Raw genomic sequence first — 26,018 nt, forward strand, 5'->3', positions numbered from 1 at the left:
TAGACACAAGTAGACTTTTTTGATTAGTACGATTTGAAATATATCATTGGCACTTACAAAAAAGCTATAATCAGTAAGTGTATCAAACACTTGTCATTAATAGCCTCGGCTTGTGTTAAGGTAAAATGTGACAAAAAGATGTGTACAAAAACTTTAACAATAAATTCATAGATGAGAACAGCTTAAAAAGGCTATCTAGCAAAAGTTTTCAGAATAGCTTTAATCTTAAACTTTTTTTAATTGTCAATTCTAGTTTGCAGGAAAATACCAGATGGAGCCTACTTGTATGATAATAGTTGAAGTTTCTTAATAATGTGGGGTGGGGTGGTGGGTAGTTGTGGTAAGTTGTCTGTGTAAGTAAGTCTGACTGCAAATGCAGAAAGCAATATCTGTATCTCGGTATATCGATGGCAATCAAAATAACAGTTGAGCTTTTAAAGAAAATTACAGCTTTTGCCTAATGGAGAATATGTTCCCTGTAGCTCACAGTACCTTCTAGCTGTTGATGTAAATAAAAAAGGGTCAGTCATTCTTTCACTTGCCCTGTCAAAAGTAGCAAAGCCTATCCTGTTATTGAAGGAACTCACAGCACATTTGAGTTTTACCCCAGAAGACACAGGAACCATAATTTGGTACATTACTGCAGTACTATAGGAAATGAGAAGGTGTTTGATCTCCGTGGTACAAGCACAAGATTCTACCTTTTTACCGTGTGGCCCATTCTTTCGCTGTATTTGGCGCTATTGTAATATTAGCAAGCAGTTCAATGTATTCTGCTTGATAGCTAGCTTTGGTATGAGAAATCAATCTACTTGCCAGTGAAATAAAATGTCAGTTGGCTCTGATAGGATGTGAAAGCAACCACTTAGCTTCTGTGAGCTTTTTTGAGAGAAGGATATCTTTCTCTAAAAGAGCAGAGGAGGTTGACTTTGTCAGTTGTTGCACTTGGTATGCCTCCTGCGCCTTTTCAGAGGAAGGATTCATACAGTGGAGTACGTGGTTTCACTTCTGTAGTTAATAACAGTTCTTAACCCTGAGGATGTTGTCTTAACTATGAAGTTGAAATACCAATAAAATTGAATATTTGGATATACGTTACCAGGCCATATTTCCATCATGGTCTTTGACAGAGGAGGAAGGATATAACAGATGAGGTGCCCAAGTTTTATGCTTGGCTTTCAGCTTCCTCTTTCATTAATGCAGTTTAGAGCTGGCCATAGTTTTTTAATTAGTAAGCTGGTTTCTGATCATCTGTCTTCTGTTGAAATTAAAGGCCAGAGTTTGTGTGTAAACATACATAAATAATTACTGTTACATATTTTTGAAGTTAAACAGCTATAGTGAAGCATTGGACAGATCATTCCCTATAAGAGTAATTTCACCCTTCTGGTACTGTTGTTATCAAGGTTTTGGAACTCAATATGAAAAGGGAAAGACTGGATGTACACATATATCGGAAAAGTCATCTGAACTTTTACAAGTTATAAGGTTCAATTATTACCACTTCAGTGTCTTATATACAGCCTGAGGTGCATCTGCTTAGCTGTACACTGCGGACAGCTGGTCATGTATGCATTGCTTTTACTATGTAGCTCTGTGCACGCGTGTGGTTTCTTCCTCCCTCCCCACTTTACCACTCAAACTTGGGCAAGTTGTGCTGTGGCATTATACTTGCTCACCTTTCTGGAAAGGGGAAATAAGTGTTCAAAGCAGAACTATGAGAAGAAACTAAAACCACCCTACCTTATTTCATTGCAGGATGATGAAATCAACCAGCAGAGCCAGTTGGCTGAGAAACTGAAACAACAAATGTTGGATCAAGAAGAGGTAAAAAGAAGGGGGAAAAAAAAGATCTGTGTTTTGCTTACAGAACTCTTATTTTGTGATTATGTAATAGTTGTTGGCTATCTATGGTTGTATTAATCGGCTAAATCTCAGTTGCGAAGAGCAACCTGTGTGGCAGGTAGGTTTGAACTTAAAATTTGATGTGATCTCTCAAGAGTACTAGGCCTTGATAACTCATTGTATTTGCTGAGAAGTAAAGCTGGAGATGAGATACCAAGGAGTTTGGCCAGTATTTTTCACACACACACAAAAGTGTTTCAGTATGCCTATATCCTCAGAGGTACTTGGGTTCTGTGGATCTGTACTACTAGTACTAGTTAATAGGCTTCCTAATTTGACAGTATAAAAAATACTGCTTATAAGAAGTTACCAGTGTCCATCATTTTGATTTTGCTATGGGTAATTAAAGAAAATATTATCAAAAGAAATCTGTGAGATTGAAAAATGACATACTGGTGCTGCCACAGATTTGCTCTAAAGTCCTGGATTACTCAGTTTAATTRTTTCACTGCTTCTATCCATAAAGGGGATATTTTTGCCTTTCTTTTCTTTTCTTTTCTTTTTTTTTTAAGATGGAGAAAATGATCATTCCACTTGCAAATAAGGGAATRACTTGACTATCATTTGTTCGTGAAGATTTTGAAGACACAAAATATGGTAGAAGTRCTAAATTGCTGAGTTCCCCAAATTGTGCTGTGATATTTCTTAGAAGAAGATTTTATGTTGTTTGTTAACCTGGGAAAAACCAGRGGAGAAAATTTCAGACCAAAAATATAATCCTGGTGTGGGAGTTTACTTTTCATTAGTGTTCCAGAATATTGGTTTCTTTAGCATGAAAAAATGATTCTTTAAAAGAATACAGGTCCCAATCCTAGTGCCTGGGACAGTGTGCTCACTTGTGGCTTTTGTTTTTGTTATTATTTTTGGGGTGTGTGTGTGTGTGCATGTGTTTAAAAAACACTGTTGTAATTGAAAAACTAATGAAAAATGATTTGGTGTCTAATTCCTCCACTGAGGATGATCAGCTTTATTTTTCTCCTTGGTTAAGTTCTTACTCACTTAGGATAAAGTTGTTCTAATTACTCTCCATACATGTTAGCGTTTTCATGTCCATTAGTATACAAATGTGTCATAGCATTGTAATGCACAAAATATCATTATGCATTCTCAGCCATGTTTTTTTGATGTGTTATTTAGGCTATCTCACTTCTCATATCTTTTCTGTATTGGTGTTCTGATCTGAATCACTTCTTTCCCTCACTTTTTTTTTAATTTTGTCTAATTCTTTTGGACTATCTGTGGGTGAGGCTTTTTGAGGGGAGAGTGTGGTTTTAATCGTATTTGGGAGCATACTATATGCTAGCTGATTCCCATCTCCCTGGTGTTCCATGCTCAGTGTTTTCGGTGGCCTCTACGCCTTGCCTTACTGAGCACTTTCCCCATTTTGCGCGTGGTCTAGCTTTGCAGTCTGACTGAGCTCTCCGAAGCTAGTGCTCTATCACTTGCCCAGAAGGTTTACTGGTTCATCTGATAACCTTATCTAGCTGTTACCTCTGAAAGCTAGTGCAGTGTTCTTATTTTCTCCCTTTATGGGAATTGAATTAAATTTCTCAAGGTGGTGTCTTGTGTGTGTGACCACCAGCACTGTAGGAAGGATCTACCTATTCTCTGTTAGAGCTTGTGATTACCTCTGTGATGCATGTGCTGCGGAGCAGCTGCCTCACTCTGCTTCCCCCTAATTAGCCAGAGTTTTTTTTTCTGGTTGATTAAACTAGCAAATTATCTGTCACAGGCCTTATATTTACAGTTGGCATTGTAGTGCTGATGTTGGTGTCTTGATACCTTTTTCACCACTGGCTGTTCTTAACCCGTGTGTTGCAGGGGGAATTCTGAGCCTTCCACGCTTGCTTCTGGCGTGTCTGCGAGCCCTCTGCAGCAAACAGATGCGCGAGGTGCTGCAGCTACTGTCCACCTCCTGGTGCGCCGGAGGCTCGAGTGACTTGTCACACAAAGCGCCTGCGCTTTTGGTGCCTCCACTTCAAGCACTTGTTTTCTAATAAAATCCCATTCTCCCTTGGGTTCTTGTAAGGATTCGTGGATCCACTTGCTTCTCAAAAGTGGGGAGCAGGGAGACAGAACATGGGAAACTACTTGGAAACAGCTCTTTGCCCAGGAGTTTGGGGTCAGATTTAGCTCAGTTGGTTAGAGCGTGGTGCTAATAATGCCAAGGTTGTGGGTTTGATCCCTGTACAGGCCACTCGTTTGGGGGTTGGACTAGATGATCTTCAGAGGTCCCTTCCAACCTTACCAATTCTATGAAAGTATTCTATAAAAGCTTTCAGGGTGGAGGGGTCCTCCCTTTCCCTCCCCCAAACCAACCATCAGCATTAGGTGAAATTCCTGTGTTTAGGATGATCAGTAAAAAGTTACGAAGAGCCTGTACCAAGCCTCTTGGTATGCTTTCCAACATTATGTCAACAAGAATCTTCCAGGGAGATGTTTGTGCTCTAGGTGGTATATAACACTTCCCTTTCCTGGAAGTCACAATAATAGTTACGCAGAAATTTTCCTAWATAAATGTAAATAATATTTCCATCTGTGTTTAGTAGAAAGATTATTTTAAGCTATTTTGTTGTTTAAATATTTACATGCCATCTGGCTTTGGTAATTCAGTAAGGTTTTTTTTGTAACTTGAGTGCACTTCTGAGGCTGAATTATTACCAGCTAGATAAATTTCCCTCACATCTGAATCTTCTCTTTGCTACTTTGGGAATGTGCCAGTGCTCACAAGTTGCTTCCCTTTCCCCATTAGCATTTGGCACCTAAAAAGCAGCATCTTCTGATAATCTCTTTTTATGTGATCAATTTTAGATGTTTCTGGTGGGGTTGGGATCTCTCTCAACTTCAAGGCTTGGGGAGGAAGAGCTAGTGGGCAGCAAGAGGTCGGATCAGGAAGATTCCACCTGATTGTGGTTTTCATTTTGCTCTTCCTGAAGAAAAGCCCTTCTGTCCAGTCATGCTTTAACTGTTATAGTCACTCCTTTGGTGACTAGTGTTCTTCTGGCTAGTTCGGCGCACATCRGGAGTAGTGACTTTGTTCTGCTGTCTGGGGAGGCTACAGTACAGTAACATTATGCTCATCCATATGTTAGAAGGCTTGGAAATAAGTGAGGTTTTTTGAGTGATCATCCAAACTTTGCTTTTAGGCTTACCATTGAGCCTGAGAATCCCTTCTTGTATCTCATGCATACAGTGACTAGGTTTTACATGTTACAGTGTTTAAAAACATAAATCATAAAAAATCAGTAAATCCTGATTTTGTAATTATTCCCATAAGTATAGTAGTGTATAATAAGTTCAGGTAGTACCTTTTATTTATTTTGACATTGTTCAGTGGTGTGTGACAGCTGTTGAGTCTATTATCCTGTTAAGAATCTCTTGAATTCTTGAGACTTTTTTCTTTTCCTAGTGTCTTTTATAAAGATAGAATGCCATAAGAGCAAAGGAGGGCACCATCAACTGACCTCTTACAATCTGCACTGTCATTGAGATTTGAACATCTCCCTTACTAGCATGTAAAGAGTGAATTTAATAACTTTTACAAATTGGAAACAATCACCGATATGTGTGCAGTCCGCATTTTCTTTTTTAGTTAATAACTTGCTTCAGCAAATATGAGCAGGCAGTCTGTCTTCAGAACCATATTTTGACTGATAACTTAAAACAATCATCATAGACTTGCTTACAAGATATTTGAGACTGCCTCAAAGAGCCTTTCTACTTGGCTCATCTCGAAATTGTGATTATGAGTTTGTTTTTTTTGCCCTAGCTGCAACATTGAATTCAGGGCAGAAAATTTGTTTGGAGCTTATGATACTGCTCAAAATAAGCTTCTGTGCCTCTTTCTTGTGTCATAATAGGATTTGATTAAATTTTTTCTTTTCATTGAAGTGCAGACCTTTTTTTGCTTGCTTCAAATCTACTTGTGCTGAAACTGATACTGTTTCTGGTACAGTACCAGGATTTCTCTCTCTCTCTCTCTCTCTCTCTCTCTCTCTCTCTCTCTCTCTCTCTCTCGCACACATTTGCTCGCTCATGCTCTCTCTCATGGTCTATTTTTTGCCCTTTTTAAAGCTGTAAGTCTTGAGTGAGTATTTAGAAGGTTTATGCGTCTGTGTTCTGTGGCATTTGTTTCCAGCTTTTGGCCTCCACTAGGAGAGATTATGAGAAGATTCAAGAGGAGCTGACCCGTCTTCAGATTGAGAATGAAGCTGCAAAAGATGAAGTGAAGGAGGTCCTTCAAGCCCTCGAAGAATTAGCTGTCAATTATGACCAGAAATCCCAGGAAGTGGAGGACAAGACAAGAGCCAACGAGCAGCTGGCAGATGAGCTGGCCCAGAAAAGTGTAAGAACAAGCAGTCTATAGTGCTGGTTCCCTTCCCTCAACCCTCACTGTGCACCTCTTTWAAAGACTTCCTTAGGCTAGCAATTGCATAGGAAATTATATACCATTTCAAAAATTTTTTATATATTGCTGCCAAGTATATTGTTATGTAGTTTAAAATTTGGAGTAACAGAGAAGCTCTTAAAAGATCTGTACTGATGGTACCCTCTACCTTCTACCTTAGTTATAGGATGAAATTAAGACTGCCTCTCTGATAGTTGATGGCAGGTTTTGGCTCTGTTGCAACATCTGTTTTGTACACGAAGTCAGCTGCTGAAGTGAATGTGAAGGATGGCTGTTCTTTATTTTGATCACTTTAAAACTGTATGGTACCAGGAATGATGGAAAACCTGCCTTATACAAATTGCATAATGTTGTGTTTCTCTAGACTCTGTGCTGTGAAACAAGGATTTTTATGTAGAGTCAGGGATTCTCAAGGAAGAAATCAATATAATATATTTATTTCAGTTGATGTATCAATCTGAAGGAAAACATCTGATCTGAGAAAAATCAAGATTGGCTTACTAGCTTGACATACCCCTTATTTCTTAATTCTTTACACAAACTAAGAAAGCTGTTGGTAACAGGTCTGTTTTCATGCATGTCTAGCATATAAGACTGTTATCCAGTTCAGTAGAACAAATTGTATGAAATCTTTCTGAAAAAAAATGAATTTTATATTCTTGTACACCTGGTTCTCTGTGATTAACTTTATTTGACATGTATTATGTGAATAAGATTCTTATAGGATTTACTACCTTTAATAGATCTAAAGTAGCCTTGTTAGGTAGTGAATTGCCAAAGTGGATTATGGCAAGGCTGAGCTGTAGGCTGCTGGAGTAAGTGCTGGTACATTGAGCCAGTAGGCATGTTCAGAAAAATATAAAATACTATCTAGCCTGATCATTGCAGAAGATCTACTGCCCAAAAGTGGCACTACTGAACTTGAATAAAGCATGGAGGAATTAAGTATAGAGCTAGGACTATCTTGCAGCTACATATTTCTTTTATTTAAGAAAAGATACTGTAGACAGTGAGCTGTTTGGTAGGTTTATTCTGTCCAGAGAGGAAACTCAATTTTATTTAATGAATTTGCTTATGAATAAAGAGAATCTGAGGAGGGGATGGTAACTTTTGCTTTTAAATCTTTTCAGACTGTCCTGACAGCTACCCAGAGGGAGCTGGGCCAGTTGCAGGAACTCAGTAATCATCAGAAGAAAAGAGCTACAGAGATCTTAAACTTGCTGCTTAAGGACCTCGGAGAGATTGGAGGAATCATCGGTACTAATGATGTTAAAACAGTAAGTTGGCAACTTTTATTGCTTCCCCCCTACACCTCCCATAATATTTAAAAACTAACCAACCAAACAAACAAAAAAAGTCCTACCAACTTAATACGGAAGATATGTGATACAGAATTCCTTCTCCTAGGGCACTGCTGATTAAATTCTAGTTAGAGCGCAGTGTAAGATACTGAAGAGATCTTTGGGGTCAGAGATGCACAGTATCTGTGTGCACAAATACTGTTCTCATTCCTGGCTGGGTTTTTGGGGCCAGACTAATGCAGCCCATCTGGGTAGTGATGCATTTATTAAAACCTACTTGCCCAGACCTGGACTGGGGTTCTCCCAAAACAATATGTACATAGCATTACTCCCTAGTTAAGTGGCATGAGCCTGTAATCCTAGAATCCAAATAGTTGGCTTCTGGGCTGCTAAACCATTGTTTGAAATTTGTCCTGCAACTGTCATATAGCTGGACATGAACTAGTCTTAAAGCCAGAGTTCTTTGCTGTCAGCTGTCTGGTACATCTGGGTGAAAGGATCTGCATGAAGTCTGTTTTCTGCACTTTGTTTTTCCTTACTTTTGAACAGGGTCTGGCTTCATCGAAGAGCCCAGACTTTCTGAGCATAATACCTTCCAAATACCTTCCGAACATAGGATACTTAAATACCTTCCATAATACCTTCCAAACATAGGATGCTTGAAACTACTGCTTTTCAGCACTGGTGCTAAATAAAATTTAAATATTATGTGATAGCAGACCAGACTTAACTTTTGTATATTGGCTAATGCTCTTAGAGGAAAAATATTCCAGAAGATCACTTTCCTCTGAAGAAGGAAGGTGAGAATAGGAGTGAATATTGCTCAAGCAGTAGAAGCCTTGGTATCTGAATGCGTCTGAAGATGATGGTGCAAATTTTGGCTGGCTTTGCTTAGAAATTTGCTTTCAGTCTGGCTCTTAAGTTTACAGATATGGTAGAGGAGGCAGCTGCTCACTTTGTCGCACTTATGGTGTAGATGAACAAAATTGTAATCCTTGGAGAAGGTACTTAGGCAGCCATTGCTAAATGGCACATTTAGAAATGTTCCTTGTGTCATTAATGTTATCTTCTCTGTTCATTCAAAACCATATGGGAAAGAGCAGTTGTTATAACTCAGTAAGAAGCTTATTCTCAAGATATAAATATCTATAATAACTTGCAAGTTATTTACAATGTACTCTTATTTTCTTACCATTAGTCCATTTCTCAGTTTTGGAGCTATCTTCTTTTCTGAATTCTTATTTCATACTACACAAAGGTAAAARCAGGTGTGTGCAGCTGGAATGCTTTGGGTTGATTCGGAGAGTTGTTGATCATCTGCTAAACCCCCATGAGATATACAGATGCTCCAGTCCGCTGTTACTACAGGGGACATAAACATCTCAGAGAACAGGGCTTATGGAGATTCTAGGACCACAAGAACATACTTTGCTAGATGTTACAGCAACCTCTGGTGGCCATTTTAATTGGAAGGATAAGAGGAAATTTTTGCAAATGGAGACCATTTGATACAAATTCTTACAGTAAGAAAGATGTCAGCATTTTACAGGGACAGATGTAAATGAGGCAAGACTGAAAAGACTTTTGTAGAATAATTTTGAATTTATTGGTAGTTAGCAGCTTCTCAAAGTGTGTGTGTTGGATTAAGGGTTTTGGAGGCAGTAGCATTTTTTCAGGCTGTAGGGAAAAGGTGCAGAGCATAGCACTTTCTCCTTTGCTGTGCTGAGAAAAAGGTGAAGGCACATGAAATACATTATTACCCATATGCTTGTTCTAGGAAAATCATCATGTCATCACAGCAGCACTACGTGAATTATATAGTTGAAAAATTGTGAAGAGAAAGACAAACAGCTAAAAGGCCCAGTGTTAAACCAGGAAAGGCAGTAATGTGTATACATAGAATGATGTTAATATTTAGAGAGAGGAGGAGTTGCATTGCTGTTGCTAAATGAGATTTCCAGAACAAGCTCTGCCCTACAGTTCCTTATTGAAGGAACATGACCCTTCTGGGGAGAAGGGGGGAGGGGGAGAGCTTCTTCAAGGAGTAGTTTGAAAATGCACTTCAGCTTTCAGTTGCTTGAAGGAAGAAAAACCTTCTGTGGTGGTGCATGAGAACGTTTTGCCAAAATATGCTCTTGCCAGGTGGGCTTGATTACTTTAAGTGTTAGTCACTAAGTTAATGAAGCACACTGTGACTACATGTCTTAGTTTCTTGCTTTTGAGGCTTAGCAGTGATAATTCTGAGAAACAGAGTGGTGTAACATCTTTAAAGGTGACCTGAAGATCCATAACAGTGCTGGAGCACTGTTGAGTTTCTGTAGAGGTTATCTAGCTCTAGACAAATTAGAAGCTGCTTTGCATTGATTTGTTTCCTTGAAGAACTACATCTTAAGGATTGCAATCTTCTGTGTGTTTAGTTAGCAGATGTGAACGGGGTGATTGAAGAAGAGTTCACCATGGCACGGCTTTACATCAGTAAGATGAAATCTGAAGTAAAATCTCTTGTGAACCGCAGCAAGCAGTTGGAGAGTGCCCAGATAGACTCCAACAGAAAGATGAACGCCAGCGAGAGGGAGCTAGCAGCTTGCCAGCTCCTCATCTCACAAGTATGTTTGTTTTTTCCTTATCCCTTTGAAGTCATGTTTGTCTTTCTCAGCCTCCTTCTCTACAAAATGTGTGTGCAAAGAGTGAAAGATGATGATACAGGGAGTAGAGCAKTGTTTTTCTTTTGTGTTTTTTCCTCTCTTCTCGTTTTGCTCCCCCTGAAAGTGTTTCAGCATATTCTGTGGTCAGATCATATTCTCCTTGTTGTAGATTTCAATGTTTTCTATGGCATAACACTGAAAATACTCCTCGGAGCTATTTCCTCAAGGCGTATTTGTATCTTGTACCTTTACTTTAAGAGCAACCTGAGAAAGGAAGTGGTGATTATTTGGTTCACTAGTAAAACATTGAGAGGCCCCAGTATCTGGACTACTAGTATGCTAACAGATAGCTAGGCAGTAATATGTAAAATAGTACTTTATAGAAAACGTAACCATGTAAGGTAGAAATCCAGATGGTAGGAGGGCTTCACAGTAGGTGGCATGTTAGAAGCAGTGATGCATGCTGCAGCATTCTGCAGGGAGGGAGGGGGCTCACTGCTTTAACCTGCTTAACTTCCTTGATCAATGTGCACACACAGTGCAGAGATGATCTGGGTTTACTATATTTCATTTGCTGCTTGCTAGCCTAAGAAAACCTCAGGCAGGGATAGTCTTTTGTCCTGCAATAGAATCTCTGTATTAAGTTCTACAGTAATAGCTGTAGTGATAAGCATGCTTCTCAGGGAGACTAGAATCCTGAAGATATTGGCTGTCCAAAAATGTTAAATAAAACCTACAATTTTACTGCTGTCTTGAGGTATACTGTGAGCTGGTATAACCATTAAAGGAAGTCATCCTTCCATCCTATGATGCTGCCTTTCCTTGGGACTTGCGTCAGTAAAGCAGATTAAGATGTGACACACAAAGCAGCTGTATGTATGTGTCTGTTGGCAAGAGTAGTAAGTGCATAGAGCTGGAAATAAATGACTTGGCCATGGATTGGTRGGATGGCTTCTTTCGGTCATGGTGTTGGCTTATGCTGACCAGTGAAAGCCTGACTGCTTGTCTGGGGTTGATGTTTTTTCCCTCTTAGCCTGTAGTCATACTGAAGTCTAAGCTCTTCAGTTTTTACAGAGCTCTTCAGTGCTCAACTTTTCGCAAATGTTACTTAACTGTTGTCCTCAGCACCTATTTGCAGGTAGGGAAAGTTATGGAGGTTTGACTTGAGTGACTTATCCAAGGCTGTGGAAAGAGGTAAGATAACATCATAGAATCATAGAGTCAGTAAGGTTGGAAGGGACCTCTGGAGATCATCTAGTCCAACCTCCCTGCTCAAGCAGGGTCACCTAGAGCACGTTAGACAGGGTTGCGTCCAGGCGGGCCTTGAAGATCTCCAGAGAAGGAGASTCCACAACCTCTCGGGGCAACCTGTGCCAGGGCTCTGTCACTCTCACAGTGAAGAAATTCCCCCCTCACGTTCAGGCAGAACTTCCTGTGGTTCAGTNACCCCAGGAGACCACTGGCCTTCTTGGCCACAAGGGCACATTGCTGGCTCATGGTCCACCAGCGCTCCCAGGTCCTTCTCTGCAGAGCTGCTCTCCAGAAGATCAGCCCCCAACTTGTCCTGGTGCCTAGGGTTATTTTTCCCTAGGTGCAGGACTCAGCTCTCTCCTGAAGTCCAGGGTTGCAGTCCTGCTTGTTGCCTTACTTCTTTCCTGCAGGATCCTGAACTCCACCATCTTGTGGTCACTGCAGCCAAGGCTGCCCCCAACCTTCACATCTCTAACCAGGCCCTCTCTGTTGGTAAGGACAAGGTCCAGCAGGACACCCTTCCTTGTAGGCTCCTCCACCATTTGTGACAAGAAGTTATCATCAATGCATGTGGCCCTGCAGTCTTAACCTTCTTAACAAAATTTGCATTATATGTTGTTGTGGTAAAGAAAACAAACAAATACTCTTAAGCATATGATCATCTTGTCTTGGCATTTTGGAAGCCCTGCAACTGAGACCACATTAAGACCCATCTGTCTTCAAAACCAGGAAGAAGTTGGGTGGTATTATGCTCAAAAACTTGTTTATAGGCAAAGGGGAAACACACTTACATATAAAGCCAAGAATTTATTATTACTATAATTGAAATCTTAGCAGTCTAATTATTATTAGTCCAGCTCAAATTGTTACAGAAAAACAGAATACTTCTATTCAGAAAAAAAAATTCATTAGCAAGCCATGTAAAATTGCTATATACGTGTTTTTACATGCAGGGGGTAGTTTCTTCTGCTTTTTCTAATGATATGCTCACCCCCTGTTCATTTGGATCCTTATGTTGATAGCTTCACTGGTGGTGTTGGTGGGGGCATGAATGGTGAGTTGTTAGCGTCTGGAGTTCTTTTCCAAGAAGGATATGATATTTATGTTAATCTCTAAGAAAGAAGGAGCATTTGAGAATGCTCCTCACTCTAGGATCCACTTGGGGTCGGTTTTGTTTGCTAGTATGCTTTTACACTGTGCTGTTTTCACTGGTCTGCAGCTCTGCCTTACAACCAAATTTATTATATGTGGTGTCTTTTATATGAGTTAGATACTATTTCTTTGTTCTCTTACCCCTAAGCTAGTTTTATCTAGCTCCTCATCAGCATTTCTTTAGCTGACTGTTGATGACTTGTTTACAGACATGGTGTCTCCAGTGCTAAGCCTCTTCCCCCATCTTATCATCCCCTGCCTGTACTCTTTTATGTTGCATCCTGTATCTCCATTTCTGAAGGTCTCTGTTATCCTACTAGGCCGGTATTTCTCTATACTATGTTGTTATCTTAGCCATAAAAACATGGTGGTACCAAACAAAAAAAAAGATAAAAACAAAAAACAAATTAGCAATAGCAATCTGGTCAATTAGGAAAAAAAAATGTTACAGCTAAACCAAGTAAAACAAAGCTGCAGGTAGATCAAGAAAAATTCAGATAGAGAAAGCCTGAGAAGCCTCGGTCCTGAGGCTTTGTAGACTCAGTATAAGTTTATGGTCTGTTACTAGCAATGGCAATACCGTGTCACAGGACTACGCAGTTTGCGTTAAGTGGACCCATTAAAGCAGTACCTGCTGTTCAGTACTGTACCAAGAGGCTCCATTCTGGAGCCCAAACATTTGGAAGCGAGCATGGAATGACTACGTTTCTTGTCAGCTTTAGAAATGTAGTGGGACACCTGCTGCCAAAAGCATGCAATTTAGGTGTGTACCCCTCCCTCTTGAAAGACTTGGTGCCAGTAGGGTCTGAACTATTTTARTTTCTACTAAGGATTACACCTCTCTAAGTCTAATCTTCAGTGCATAGAAGTAACTCTTAACTCAAAGGTCTAAGCCTCTCTCTGCTGACCTGAATTTTTAGATCAGTGAACCACAAATCTTTCAGTTGTGTTATGAAGAGGCTGTAATAATTCCCAGGCAGAATCTTAATTTAACCCCCCAAATTAGAAAATTTTAAATTTAATTTCTGATGTTTTAGTATATTATTCCCTTGTTTCTATTTAATCAAATGCCTTTCTAGTTCAAAAGGATGTTAACAAACAATTCATCAGGATAGCTGATGAAAGTTGATAACTTTTGCCTTATTCCAGCACAGTGTACACTTGGTTCTAAAATGCTCCTGGWGCTCATTTAACACTGATTTCCAGTGATGTTATAGAATTATCACTTCTGTTCTTCAGTGTGTATTTTGGACTATTGTGACCTTTAAAAAATTCAGGTTATTTTGATCTGTTAACTTTTTTATCTGATTTTTTTTTCTATATTGTCTCCAGTCACCAGCTTTTTCTGTTTTTCTTTCTTTATGTGAGATGGCACTGGAACTTCTAGATAACAGGTGTGGTACTTGCATCTCATTACTATTCCCTATGTTTTTAAAGCATGAAGCAAAGATCAAGTCCCTTACAGACTACATGCAAAATATGGAGCAGAAGAGAAGACAGCTAGAAGAATCACAGGACTCTCTCAACGAAGAACTTGCCAAGTTACGTGCTCAAGGTACAATGTTGAGTCTTGTCTTCTACCAACTATCTTAGAAAACTCTATGTAAAAGCAAGTATCGTTTATCCAATTCACCAGGGATTGCTCTGTTTGACTTTCCATCCTGTTTTCCTCCTTTATCATAAAAATATCTCAAAATGATAGAAATATGATTGAACAGACAAGATTTTAGTTCATTTAGCTAACCCTAAACATTACAGTGCACAGATGGACCTGATCGTGCAAGTCATGATTAGACATTGAACTATTTTCTTTGTAGTCCTAGAACATTTTTCTGTTTGTTTAGTATTTTGCAATGAAATAATGAAATCACAATTCAGAGTATTTACCATACTGCATGTGTTTGTAGTTTACACTTAAGATAAAAATGATTAACCCTTTCAGCCTAGTCCATTCACAGAATCCAGAAAAACTTAATTTTTCAAAAGAATGAAAAACTATGTGATGAGCTTCACTTTACATTGTAATGCTGTGAGAAATATAAACAAAAAAGCTGGCAAAACAGCATCAAAGAACCTCAAAAACAATTTTTCTAGTATTAACTCCCTATTTACTGTGTGACCTACAAGTTTTAACGTTATTCCAGACTTTTTGCACAAGGGATCTTCTGTGGCTCCAGGAGCAGCAGGTGGTGACAGAACTTGTTTAAACATCTGCATGAGATTTGAGAGACTTTTTATTCTATCTCCTGATCTTCCTACACTGTTTGTAAGGAATGATCCGACTCTGGAGGTCGCTATTTCCCTGCAGAAGGCAAGGAGAATTGCTATAAGGAGGGTTATGAGGAGATGAGCAATTTAGAAAGGTGCTGGGTGGGTTGTAAAGTGTGAGCTGATACAAAAGAAAAAGGTTTATGGTTGTAGGATGCTGCAAAACTGTGGCTGTTTCTGTTCCTCCAAAGCTGCTTGTACTTGCCCCCTGAAAAAAAGGAACTTTTTTTTTGAGTGTCTTGATGTAGAATGTTCTAGAGCTGTTTGGTTAATTCTCACCTCTCTTAAACTGCAAACAGAAAAAATGCATGAAGTCAGCTTCAAGGATAAGGAAAAGGAACATCTGACCCGGCTTCAGGATGCAGAGGAAATGAAGGTAGTATTGCATGCTGCAATTTTAGAGTGCATTTCATGGTAAGAGTGTTCATTAAGCTAGCGATTAGGGTGTAATTTTGTCTTCCTGTACACATGCTGTGCCCTTTAAAAAACATTTCCAGATTTTATCAGAACTGCCAACTTCCATTAGAAAACCTGACCTTGTGTAATTGAATGACCTTCTTGATTTGAAAGTAGAGAACTTGGTGGTGGTGGTGGTGGTGACCAGATCATGGAAGAAGAGAGGAAATTATAGCCAGATTATCTGAGGTGATTATGTCTTCTGAGATCAGTTTGTAAATTGAGCCAACCTCAAAGAGTGAAGYGGTTCTGTGGAGTGTGCACTTAATCAAAGATATTTGGGTTCCTCAAATCATCATGAACAGAGAACCAAAATAYAATACCCGGTATATTACATCCACATTTAGGAACAGTTTCTTTATATGTGATTGAAAAATGACACTGTTTTGTGTCTATTACTGTAATTTTATGCCAGTAGAACTCTGCTGAAGTTAATTAGTTAAAAGTAGTGAATTTGGGACATTTGGGTTGATGCAATTTAGTACTAAAATTCAATAAAAAGGCTAGACCATTCCCAGATTTTTTGGCAAGAACTTTGACTATCTTATCCTAGAAATAATAATGAAATATAAACTTGCTCTCAGATATTTTCTGCTATAGAATGTGAGGAAGAAATATTAGGCAATGATACGCGAGTTGTGTTTCTGATGAAAATACAGTTGCACGAAAGGAAAAATAAAGCTTTATGAGGGAATGACAGAGGTTGTCATCTTAAGAAATCTTTGTCTTCAATGTATAAAGTCAAAGTTAGTAAAATAGCCACAAACTTATCACAAYTGTGGTGAAAAAAAAGATCTTCAGATTGCTGTTAAAAGAAATGTATGTTTTTCCTACTACTTGAGTTATTTTTAGTCTTAAAAGTTAAAGAACAAGACTGTGGATAAGCTATTCTCTGGGGGATATTTTTAGTTTTTGCTTTGGATTTGACTTATGTGTACAGATAAACTTGTGACAAGTTTTTCTTTTTGGTGAATAAACAGGTGGAATAGAGGACACTGGTAAGAGCAGTTCAGTTCTTGACATGCTAAGACCACTGATTTTTGCATGCTGTAGATTTTGCAAGAAATCAAAAGTAGGAATTGGTCTACTTCTATTGCTTAAAAGCTGCATCTGAATCAAATGCTTAGATGAGTAGATGCCTCAGTTTTGTAATCATAAAATGATGCACCAAGCAGATTCATGAATTAACCAGATTTGATAACTTCATTCAAATTCAGAAAGTTAGCTTGATTTAGCTGGTATGTAAAGAGAAAGCTTAGCTGTGAGTTACTTGATTTCTGTTTCATGTATGGCTTTTTTCTTTGTAATCTGCAGAAGGCACTGGAGCAGCAGATGGAGAGTCACAGGGAAGCCCATCAGAAGCAGCTGTCCAGATTGAGAGATGAAATTGAAGAGAAGCAGAAAATAATTGATGAAATCAGAGAGTATGTTCATTTGCTTTGTGGCTTTCTCTGTGCCTTTACTCTTCTGTGATGCTGTAGGACTGTTCTTTTTGGTTGATTTTGTTTGTTTTTAATTAATATCTATATATTTCAGAGTTTTACAGACACTTATATCCTTATATTCAACAGTCAACACTCTATTTTGCACTGTGGATTGATTAAAGTGCCTAGTTTTTTACTGTGAAGCTATTATAGTTCTGTAAAATTATAGATATGAAGAAAGAATAATATTCTATCTACAGGTTGATAGATAATAGAATCTCTGAGGGAAATGGATCTAARAAACAAAGGTTTAGAGGGTCCTGTCACAGGCTTTCTGAGGGTCTAGGTGACTCAAATGTATCCTGTTTTCTCACCTTGAGAGAGAGAAAATATATTTCCTCCTGACGTGGAAATATATTTCCATTAATCAGATACCCCAAAATGTGTTCAAGTTAATCCTTGCAACTCTTTTGCTAGACTTGCTGGTACAATATGCTTGGAAAACTGAGATCTTTATTACTACTCTCCTAGTTTTTTAAATGTTTGTCAAATCCAGGCAATTCCAATGTAGTGGTTATTCTTTCATCATATTTATAGCGTGACTGACAACTAATAAGAGGGAAATGAGAAAGCAGGAAAGAACAATTGCAAGAAGCGTTTGTTTACTTTAAGATAGGAGAGACAACAGAGGAAAATATATGGGGGACTATTCAATTACCTAATGTTTTTTAAAACAAAGTTACTGCTCCTCAGATTCTTTATGCTTAATTTCTTTCAGAAATGTTCAGTGGGGAGTTACAGCTTTACTTYCTTTGTTTAACCCAGTTCTGTGTATGTAGATTTACCTACCACTTTTTGTGATGTTCAGGACTGAGTTGTATTGACTTTTGTCCTTTTGCATTCTAGTATGAATCAGAAGCTGCAACTGGAACAAGAGAAATTGACTGCTGATTATGATAAATTAAAAATAGAGGACCAGGAGAGAGAAACGAAATTGGAAAAACTCATGTAAGTGAACAGCTTTCTCATCTGCTGTCCTTGAATATAATGTCTTTTAATGTGTCCACAGGAGATGGCCTAGTGAGAAGCACTTATATCAAAATACTCACACTGAAAATAGCATTTTGGTAAAATGCAACCATGCACTGTTAGTAAATCCTTACCAATTACTCCATGTGATTGGAGCATAGGCTTATTTACTAGTAGACTTGGTAGCTCCTGAAAGATGTAGAGATGTTTGTGTGTGTGTGCGCGCGCACATATATATACAGGTATTTTTTTTTTTAAGAGGTCCGATTTGATGAAATGTCATAGCAATTCATCAGTCCTCTCTTCCTTACTGCATAATAAAACCAAAGAAGAAAAAAGGTATTTCTGTTTCTAATGAGCTAGATGTGTGAGGAAAATGCTTTTTTGGGGAATGAAAGAGGAAATTTCACATGTGGGCATAAATGCTTGCCAAAATGGAGGTGGTAGCTCAGCCATTATTTGTGAGAAAGCTGCATATCAGTGGATAGTCAAAAGAATAATTAGAGGTGCAAAGAGAGGTACAGTTTATTCAAATCAGCAGATATACTCAAATGTTGGTTGATGTTCTTCARTTTCATATGACTTTCGTACTATTGATTTGTGTTTAATATTATGATCTTTCTAGATTGCTGAATGATAAAAGGGAACAAGCAAGAGAAGATCTCAAGGGTCTGGAGGAAACTGTGGTATGTCTTAATTACAAGTTATTGAGCTACCTCCCAGTCTTCATCACTGATATGTTGCCAAAACACTTGTCTCTGTGCTCAAGAAAATGTCCAATTTATATCAGAATAGTCTAAATTTGTGCATTTACCAAGTTATTAAATTGAACCTCAGAATTTAAGATTAAATATTACTAAAATCTCACCTAAATATTGTTGCCTCCCATGAATAAGCTGTCACTATTAAATCTACTGGCACTATTTGTTTTGCTGTTCTTGTTCTTTGAACTCACCTGGAGTAACCAGTGTACTGAATACAGTGTAGCTACAATTACCTGATATATACCTGTCTCTAACAAGACTAGTGTAATGGCTTATAAAGGAATACAATATTGTGCTGGCAGTTTTAAAAGGACACTCTTTTTGATGGATGACTTTAGTCTCAATTTTTGCTGCCCAATCTTGTTGGAAGCTGTGTTTCTCTGTAAAATATACAAGCTTTCTGAAAGGTCTCAAAAGTTGGTCAAGAATATAGCTGTTTTATTTATTTATTTGTGCTAGAGTGGTGTGCTAAATTCATGTGTTGATGCTTCAACCTGTGGGRAAAAAAAAAGAAAATGGATTTTTCTTCTATCCATTACAGATTTCCTATTGTACAGGAAAACTTCACTCAAAAATTAGGCTATCAGTTTAGAGCGCACACTGAGAACTGAATGGTGAATTACGTTTAACATCTGCATTTACTTCATCAGTATGAGAAGACAAACTACCTTTATTAAACCCTAATTTTTATTAATAGAACTTCATTTTAAAATAACTATACCTGTTACTGTAAGGCATCCTGATTAAGTATCCAAAATAACATGGTTGTAAACTCAAGAACAGCCTTTTCTCCTCCGCATGATACTTCAAAAAAAATGAAGCTCATAGTGGCCTCAGGGTCAATAGGAGTTCAGCACTTACAAAAATCTGATTATTTTTATTCTGAAGCTAAACAATTCTGGTCCTTTCAGCTTTGGCTGCTGATGGCTTCCCCAGACATAAGCCYTGTTTAAATAAATTCCTGTGAGGGAGAGATTTAACAAGCCTTCTAGAGTGAGCAGTGTTCTTCAGCTGCTCATGTAGCTTATGTGTTTTGAAGCCTTTTTCTGRCCTGTACACTGAGTGAGTAAGGCAGCTAGAAATCAGAGTTAGGCAGTATGATATAGTCAGTTTGCAGAAACCCAGACTTTTTATTTTTAATTTAAATAAATATCTTTGAACGATCTTATATTCAAAATTTTATTCAATTTGTTAGTGTTTTATTAATTACTGAAACAGGGACAGAAATTGAGTATAACACATTGCAGGGAAACAGGTGCCATTCTAGGCGAAATAGTAACTCACCGAACACACTTGCATAGGGAGGCCTCAGCCTCCTGTGGGAGTTGTGTGTCCTCCAGATCATCCTTGTGAGAAGAACAGGAGGAAGAATAGTTTCTGTGGGGCTGCAAGTCCTGATCTTGCTTTGACTTGTCCTCTTCCCACCGCTGGGCTGGTGAGGAACGGCACTGTCCTTGGAGTCCTCCCGTGAAGCAGAACCAAGGGGGCCCATGGGAGGGAGCTGGGTTCGGGGACCTGCTTGGGTAGCTCATCTGAACCTGAGCTCTCTGGGGGGCTTCTGTTCCCCAGCTTTGCTTGTACGAGAATGGCCCCCATTACATCTTCTGAATACAGAATCTTTTGTAAATAAATAAGCTTAAGTAAGCTGTGCTTGTAATGTATGTTTTTTCATCATACTTTGTACTCTATGAAGGAAGCTTCTGTTCCTATCACAGTACTGTCTTTTTTGGATTAGTTTTCTCTTTTGAGATAAAGATAAAAAAAAATAGGAGTTCAAAAGCTTGTAGTCCTGGTGGTGCTTATTGAGTGATGAATTTAAATTCCCGTATGTGAGTAGATAAGAATAAAATGGAAAAGCTGAGGTTGCTGTTACAGTCTTGAGGAAGATGGTTCTGTTCAGTATGGCATCTACAAAATATGGGATTAGAGCGAACTGTTTAACCAAATGGTTTCCTTTCCTGCAGATGATTGAGCATTTTTCGTCCTTCTCAGTGTGGAGGTGGAGGGTTCCTAACTGTTGTAACATATTTCCAATGTGGAATAAGGAGGTTATTTTTGGTGAGCCTGAGAGGTAGATAAAACTAAAGCTATGAAAGCCTGTGTTTTTCCCGAAAGTACGTCAACATCCTAAGTAGCTCTGAATAAGCCTGCAGGCCTGGTCAATGAAATTGCCGTCCAGTGAATCCAAAGCTTTTTCACATTGCTGGATATGTGTAACCACAGCCAATTTACCAGGCTTTTGCTGTTTTTTCTCCTTACTGCAAAATACAGTTGATGTGTTTCTGGAAGTAGGCTTGGTGTTGGTAAAATAGCTTATGACAATGCCCTGGACAGTATGGGAGTGGATCTATGAAGAAGAGCGTGTGAGGTACCCGGTTCCCCAGCTCGTGCTTGTTGGAGCCATAATACAACGCGGTGGCCTTTTGCGTAGTCATGGAAGGTTCTGCTGATGTGGAAGTGTAATATACACAGGAAGTATAGTAGAGAGGACAGTGTTGTGCACTGATGGTTTCTGCTGCTTTGGGGAGGGTGAACAATATGCCTGTTAAGTCTGAGCTTGTAATTTGGGTCAGCAGTTTTAGCAGCTTTTTTGTAAACTGATCAGCTGTAGGCTGCTTGAAGAGCGAATGCATACACATAAAGCAGAAATGTATGTGCAGGTACACTACTCTAAGTCGCATTAAAGTCACAATATCTACTCAAGTCTGAAGAGGATTTTTACTCCATGCCTTACTGTTTGTTTTCGTCTACTTTTGATTCCAGGCAAGAGAACTTCAGACCCTCCACAACCTACGCAAACTGTTTGTTCAAGACCTCACCACTCGTGTTAAAAAAGTAAGTTTAAATTTCATTTGAATTTAATTTTAACAGAAAATACTGTTTTGAACATGATTTTATGCTTTTTTGCTCTTTTCTCATGATTCACTGGAAGCCTTTAGTGCCTGCTGTGCAAAATGAAATGCTGTCTTTTTCAATAACAGTGAGTAGTAAGATTAAGACTGTTTTGACGTTTATGCAGGCTTTAGCTCTTGGTGCTAATTTGTTAAGGAAAAGCCTTAGTAATGAGCTGAAACGGTCTGATGCATTTCAGTTCAGTTCCTGAATTCTGAGAAACAGTATAATAATGGATACCAGAAATCATTCAATAGGCACCAGAAACTTACACTAACATACACTATCCTGATGCCTGTGACTGCTCAGAATTTTCCTGGGCAAAATTGTTGTTTGGCCTATCTCTGAGACGATCTCGGAGCAAAGTGTGCTCTTCCTCAGCAGATTTTCATGTATTTTTAACTGTTGAGGAAGAGTCAAAAGTTACATAAACACTGAAAGACTTCACAGTGCTTTTGAGTTCTTTAGTGTGGCTTTTGTGAAGAGTTTTTGTACCTTCCGTGTAAATGGTTGAAACCTCATTTGGTTTAATTAAAAAACAAAACAAAAGAACCCAAAACAGAACTGTTATGACTCAGGGCAGAGTCACACAAGGAGGGGTACCACTAACTAGCAGTTGCTTACCTCTGTGCTAGGCACTCCAGTACCTGCTCTGTAACAAGCTGGTGCCAGAGCTCACACAGCCCTGTGGCAGGAGCAGGACGGAGGTAGCGTGTGCCACAGGATTACAGAACGTGGGGCTGGAGTCTGGGGGGGTTTAAGCAGGAGCTTGGCAGGTAGGAGCCAAGGGAGTGCAACTGCAATCTGGAGATGTGKGTAGCAAACAGGTGTACTCCAGCTGGAAAAGAGAGAAATTATTTTTTTCCCTTTTAAATCTATCATTTTCTTATTCAAGATCCTCACGTAATTGTTCTGTAAGAAAGTTTATTTCTATGTAGAGGGGAATGTGGCTCTCTAAATGCAAAATCAACAGGTAAAATTCTTTTTAATTTGAGGTTCTGGAAAACTTTTTTGCCTTTGGGAAACTAAAAATTGCAAAACGTCTGAGTTTCTGGCTGTGTTTCGGCATGGCTTTACTTAACTCTGGAGCCTTCTGTCTGTGCAGAGTGTTGAACTTGACAGTGACGATGGAGGTGGGAGTGCTGCACAGAAGCAGAAAATTTCCTTTCTTGAGAACAACCTGGARCAGCTTACAAAGGTTCACAAACAGGTAGGGGCTCTGTTTTCTTCCCTTTACTGCCTACTTACTGTTAAATCAAAAGCCACAGTGCCTTTTTTTTTTTTGGGGGCGGGGGGGACTTAATAATGGTTCCTTCTGAAAATTCAGCCACAGGAACATCTTATACCGTATCATTGTTCTGTAGTGTAAGAAATTACCTTTTATTTCAGTTCATGTTTTTGTATGTGCAAGAGGGTAATTCTTGACGGTAACCTGTAGTTATTGTCTAAGGAAAAGGTACCTGCAGTTCTCAACTAAAATTCCTAGCATTAAGAGTTGGTATTAGAAGTGCTCTTCCCACTACCCTACTTCACATGAATGTGTTACTTCTTTCACTAGGATAGGATCTAGCAGTTTTGACAACTGTCAGTATATTGGTGTAATGCACAAAATACAGAACAAAATGTTTGTTATTGTGTTATGTAGTGATTCCTGGGTTTAGGTGCATTGTAATACCCCCAGTTTAGACTCCTGATCAAAAGCAGCTTAGAGGTACCCTAGGAGCTGACATCAGTAGAGCAATCAGCGGAATATGAAAGCAAAGAAATAAAGGTTCTCTGTGCAGCATAAAGGCTGGTACCCTCCAGGAATACTGAGGATCGTTGGTCTGTTCCAGGCACGTTCCTCTTCATCTCCTCCTGTTTCTTATCGTTTCTGTTTCCTTTGAAATTTTGGTCTTTAGAGCAACCAAGGGCTGTAGAGAGCCTTTCGCATTATATACCGACCTAACAAGTGGGAGGTTATTAGCAAGACAGTGGTCTCCAAGTTTTGCTTTATTTATTCCCGTAGAAATGACAAAAAAGCCAACACTACCAGACTGTAGCAAGTGTCCGTTAAGGTTCAGTATTTTAATATTCCTGGTTATCCTAGGTAACAGATGGTTTGAAGACCTCGCTTCTAAATGTGGAAATCAATACTTGTTAATAATGTTTTTCTTTTTACTGTTTTACAGTTTTGCTCATTAGCATATATTTACTCAAAAACAATTAGGAGTCCATCTCTCATAAGAAACTTTTATGATAAAAAGATATCAGACTTGATTTGAGTATGATGTTCTACCAAACAGTTATGATTTGAGTTAAAAGCAGGATAAGCGTTCAACACTTTCAGAATCAGCAWACTGTGACTTTTTTTAGCTTTGCTTTTGCTTTTCTTCTGGCACTCAGCCTGGAATAGCAGGTGTAAAGCATTTTGATTGTCAAACAATGTGTGAACGTTATGTGCTGCTTTACTGCCCWACTAATAAGGTAGCTTACTACTACTACTACCTTTCTAATAAGGTAGCTAAACCACTTTCTTCCTTTCACCCCAGAAAAGGGAGAATCACTTCATTGAAAAAGTTATCTCCCATCTTTAGTAGCAATATTATCTATTCAGTACAGGTTGTACTAGATTTTTCCAAATGAAATTCTGTTTGCATGTTTAAATTTATCAAAAAATCAGTCTTCCCTTTCGGCTATTGCTGAAGGCAAAGTTAAGGTTTTTCTGACAATCGATAGACTTTGTTTAGGTTCGCGTAGTAAAGATATTTCCATAAAAATGAAGTAGTACTTAGTGAGGTTTGAGACACACAAAATTTCCATTTTTTCCGTATGCTTGAACAGGGAAGTGGGTGGCAAGAGTGCCATAACCATTGGGATTGATGAATTTTTGATGATATTCAGTATTACCTGTAAGCTGTATGTTTAAACAGTGAAGTTCTTAAATAATGAGATGATCACAGTACTTGCAAAATGCTGGACACTTCTGCATTCTGAAAAAAATGCAGAGTTTCTGCTATGGCTCTTGGAATCTGGAGAAGTTGATATTATAGTAGTGCCCTGCAGCGACAGGGCTTGTCCTGGAGCCCTCACCCTTCAGGACAGGATCTGTGAAACTTTACATAATGGAATAAACTTTCTCTTGTTCTTTGGTCTTCCTGTAAGATTTAATTTTAATATTGTACCTCAGATGGACAAATATATGACGTTTTTAAAACTGATCACTCTCACAAGCTTTTTACAGTCATTTCTGGGGAGAAAAAAAAATGTTTCTTTCTTTTGTACTAAATGCCTACAAGGCATGAAAAGGAATAGTGACATGGTAAGGGAGATTTCTCATAGTTTCTCAGACTGTTTTTGAAATTTGTTTCCTGCAGTTGGTACGTGATAATGCAGATCTTCGTTGTGAGCTTCCTAAGCTGGAAAAACGACTTAGAGCTACGGCAGAGAGAGTTAAGGCCCTGGAGAGTGCACTGAAGGAGGCCAAGGAGAATGCCATGCGAGATCGCAAGCGGTACCAGCAGGAGGTAGATCGCATTAAGGAGGCTGTGAGAGCCAAAAACATGGCACGGAGAGCACACTCTGCTCAAATTGGTAAGGACATGGAGCTAAATGGTTGCTTGTTGTTTGCCTACTTCATGGTTGGCTTATTTCTTCTCTTTTTCTTTTTTCTTTTCTTTTTTTTTTTTTTTTTTTGATGAAGAGTGCTTTGAAAACAGCTGTTCAGGGCAAACCACTGGATGTTCCTCTCTGATGTACAAGATTCTTCAGAGACTTAATTTTTTAATAGAATATGCCCCACCTAAAGTTTGAAGCCCCTCTGCTATTTAACTTGGTGAATAAATGGCATAATGGGTCTGGTGTAATGACCTGAAAACTTGTCTCTTCAAATTAATCTTTCTGCATTCTCCCTTCCACTCCACCTGCACCACACACTCTTGTTTGGCTATTCTTTCTTTCCTTGCCTTTTTGGTCCTTCTATCTCTCTTCCTGCTTACTCCTCCCCATGTTTTAATTTGGGCTTTGTAATTGTATTTTCCTGTGTAACCCAGATGCTTGACACACCTGTGTGGTGCAAGCTGAATGTGTGCAAATAATCAGTTTAAGGTAGAGTTTTCCAGGTAGCAATCTTTAAAGTGACTGGASGGAACAGAGGCAATATAAGAACAGTGTTTTGGATGGTGATACTTTCATACTGGAACCTAAAAACCTGGGAGAGATTTAGGTAATGCAGTGTTTTCTGCCTCTCCTGGAAAGCCAGTGTTGTTGGTTTTCAGTAACACCATCAATGGCTTTCTCAGCTTCTTCTGGAACGATATAAATAGAGGATATAGGATGTAGAAAGTACATGACTGATCACCATTTTGCCTCTGTGTTATACAGTCCATAATCTTTGTAGAGGAAGAATGCATGAGATGGTGCATGAGAGCCACGAAGAGCAGTGGAATGCATTTGCTGGCCAGGGCGAGGAAATGTTATATTCCATGTACCATGTCTTTTCTGGAAAGAAAGGGCTTTGTACTAGAAGAGTAGGTGAGGTGCAA

The 26,018-nt window shown here is 38.8% G+C and overlaps 1 protein-coding gene across 2 annotated transcripts in view; it reads left to right on the forward strand.

Moving 5' to 3' along the window:
• Positions 1–26,018, forward strand: part of KIF5C (kinesin family member 5C) — a 94,889-nt gene that overhangs the window by 57,551 nt on the left and 11,320 nt on the right. For both annotated transcript variants that reach the window (XM_085308680.1, XM_085308672.1), the window contains exons 13-24: positions 1,759–1,827; positions 6,044–6,250; positions 7,444–7,590; positions 10,032–10,220; positions 14,100–14,217; positions 15,230–15,306; positions 16,701–16,810; positions 17,717–17,818; positions 18,465–18,525; positions 21,367–21,438; positions 22,601–22,705; positions 24,852–25,068. In XM_085308680.1, the coding sequence (XP_085164806.1) occupies positions 1,759–1,827; positions 6,044–6,250; positions 7,444–7,590; positions 10,032–10,220; positions 14,100–14,217; positions 15,230–15,306; positions 16,701–16,810; positions 17,717–17,818; positions 18,465–18,525; positions 21,367–21,438; positions 22,601–22,705; positions 24,852–25,068 (1,474 nt within the window). The remainder of the gene's footprint in view (positions 1–1,758; positions 1,828–6,043; positions 6,251–7,443; positions 7,591–10,031; positions 10,221–14,099; positions 14,218–15,229; positions 15,307–16,700; positions 16,811–17,716; positions 17,819–18,464; positions 18,526–21,366; positions 21,439–22,600; positions 22,706–24,851; positions 25,069–26,018) is intronic.

This window comes from Rhea americana, unplaced genomic scaffold (assembly GCF_003343005.1).
Source record: "Rhea americana isolate MKP2758 unplaced genomic scaffold, rheAme1 scaffold_105, whole genome shotgun sequence".
Taxonomy (NCBI): Eukaryota; Metazoa; Chordata; class Aves; order Rheiformes; family Rheidae; genus Rhea; species Rhea americana.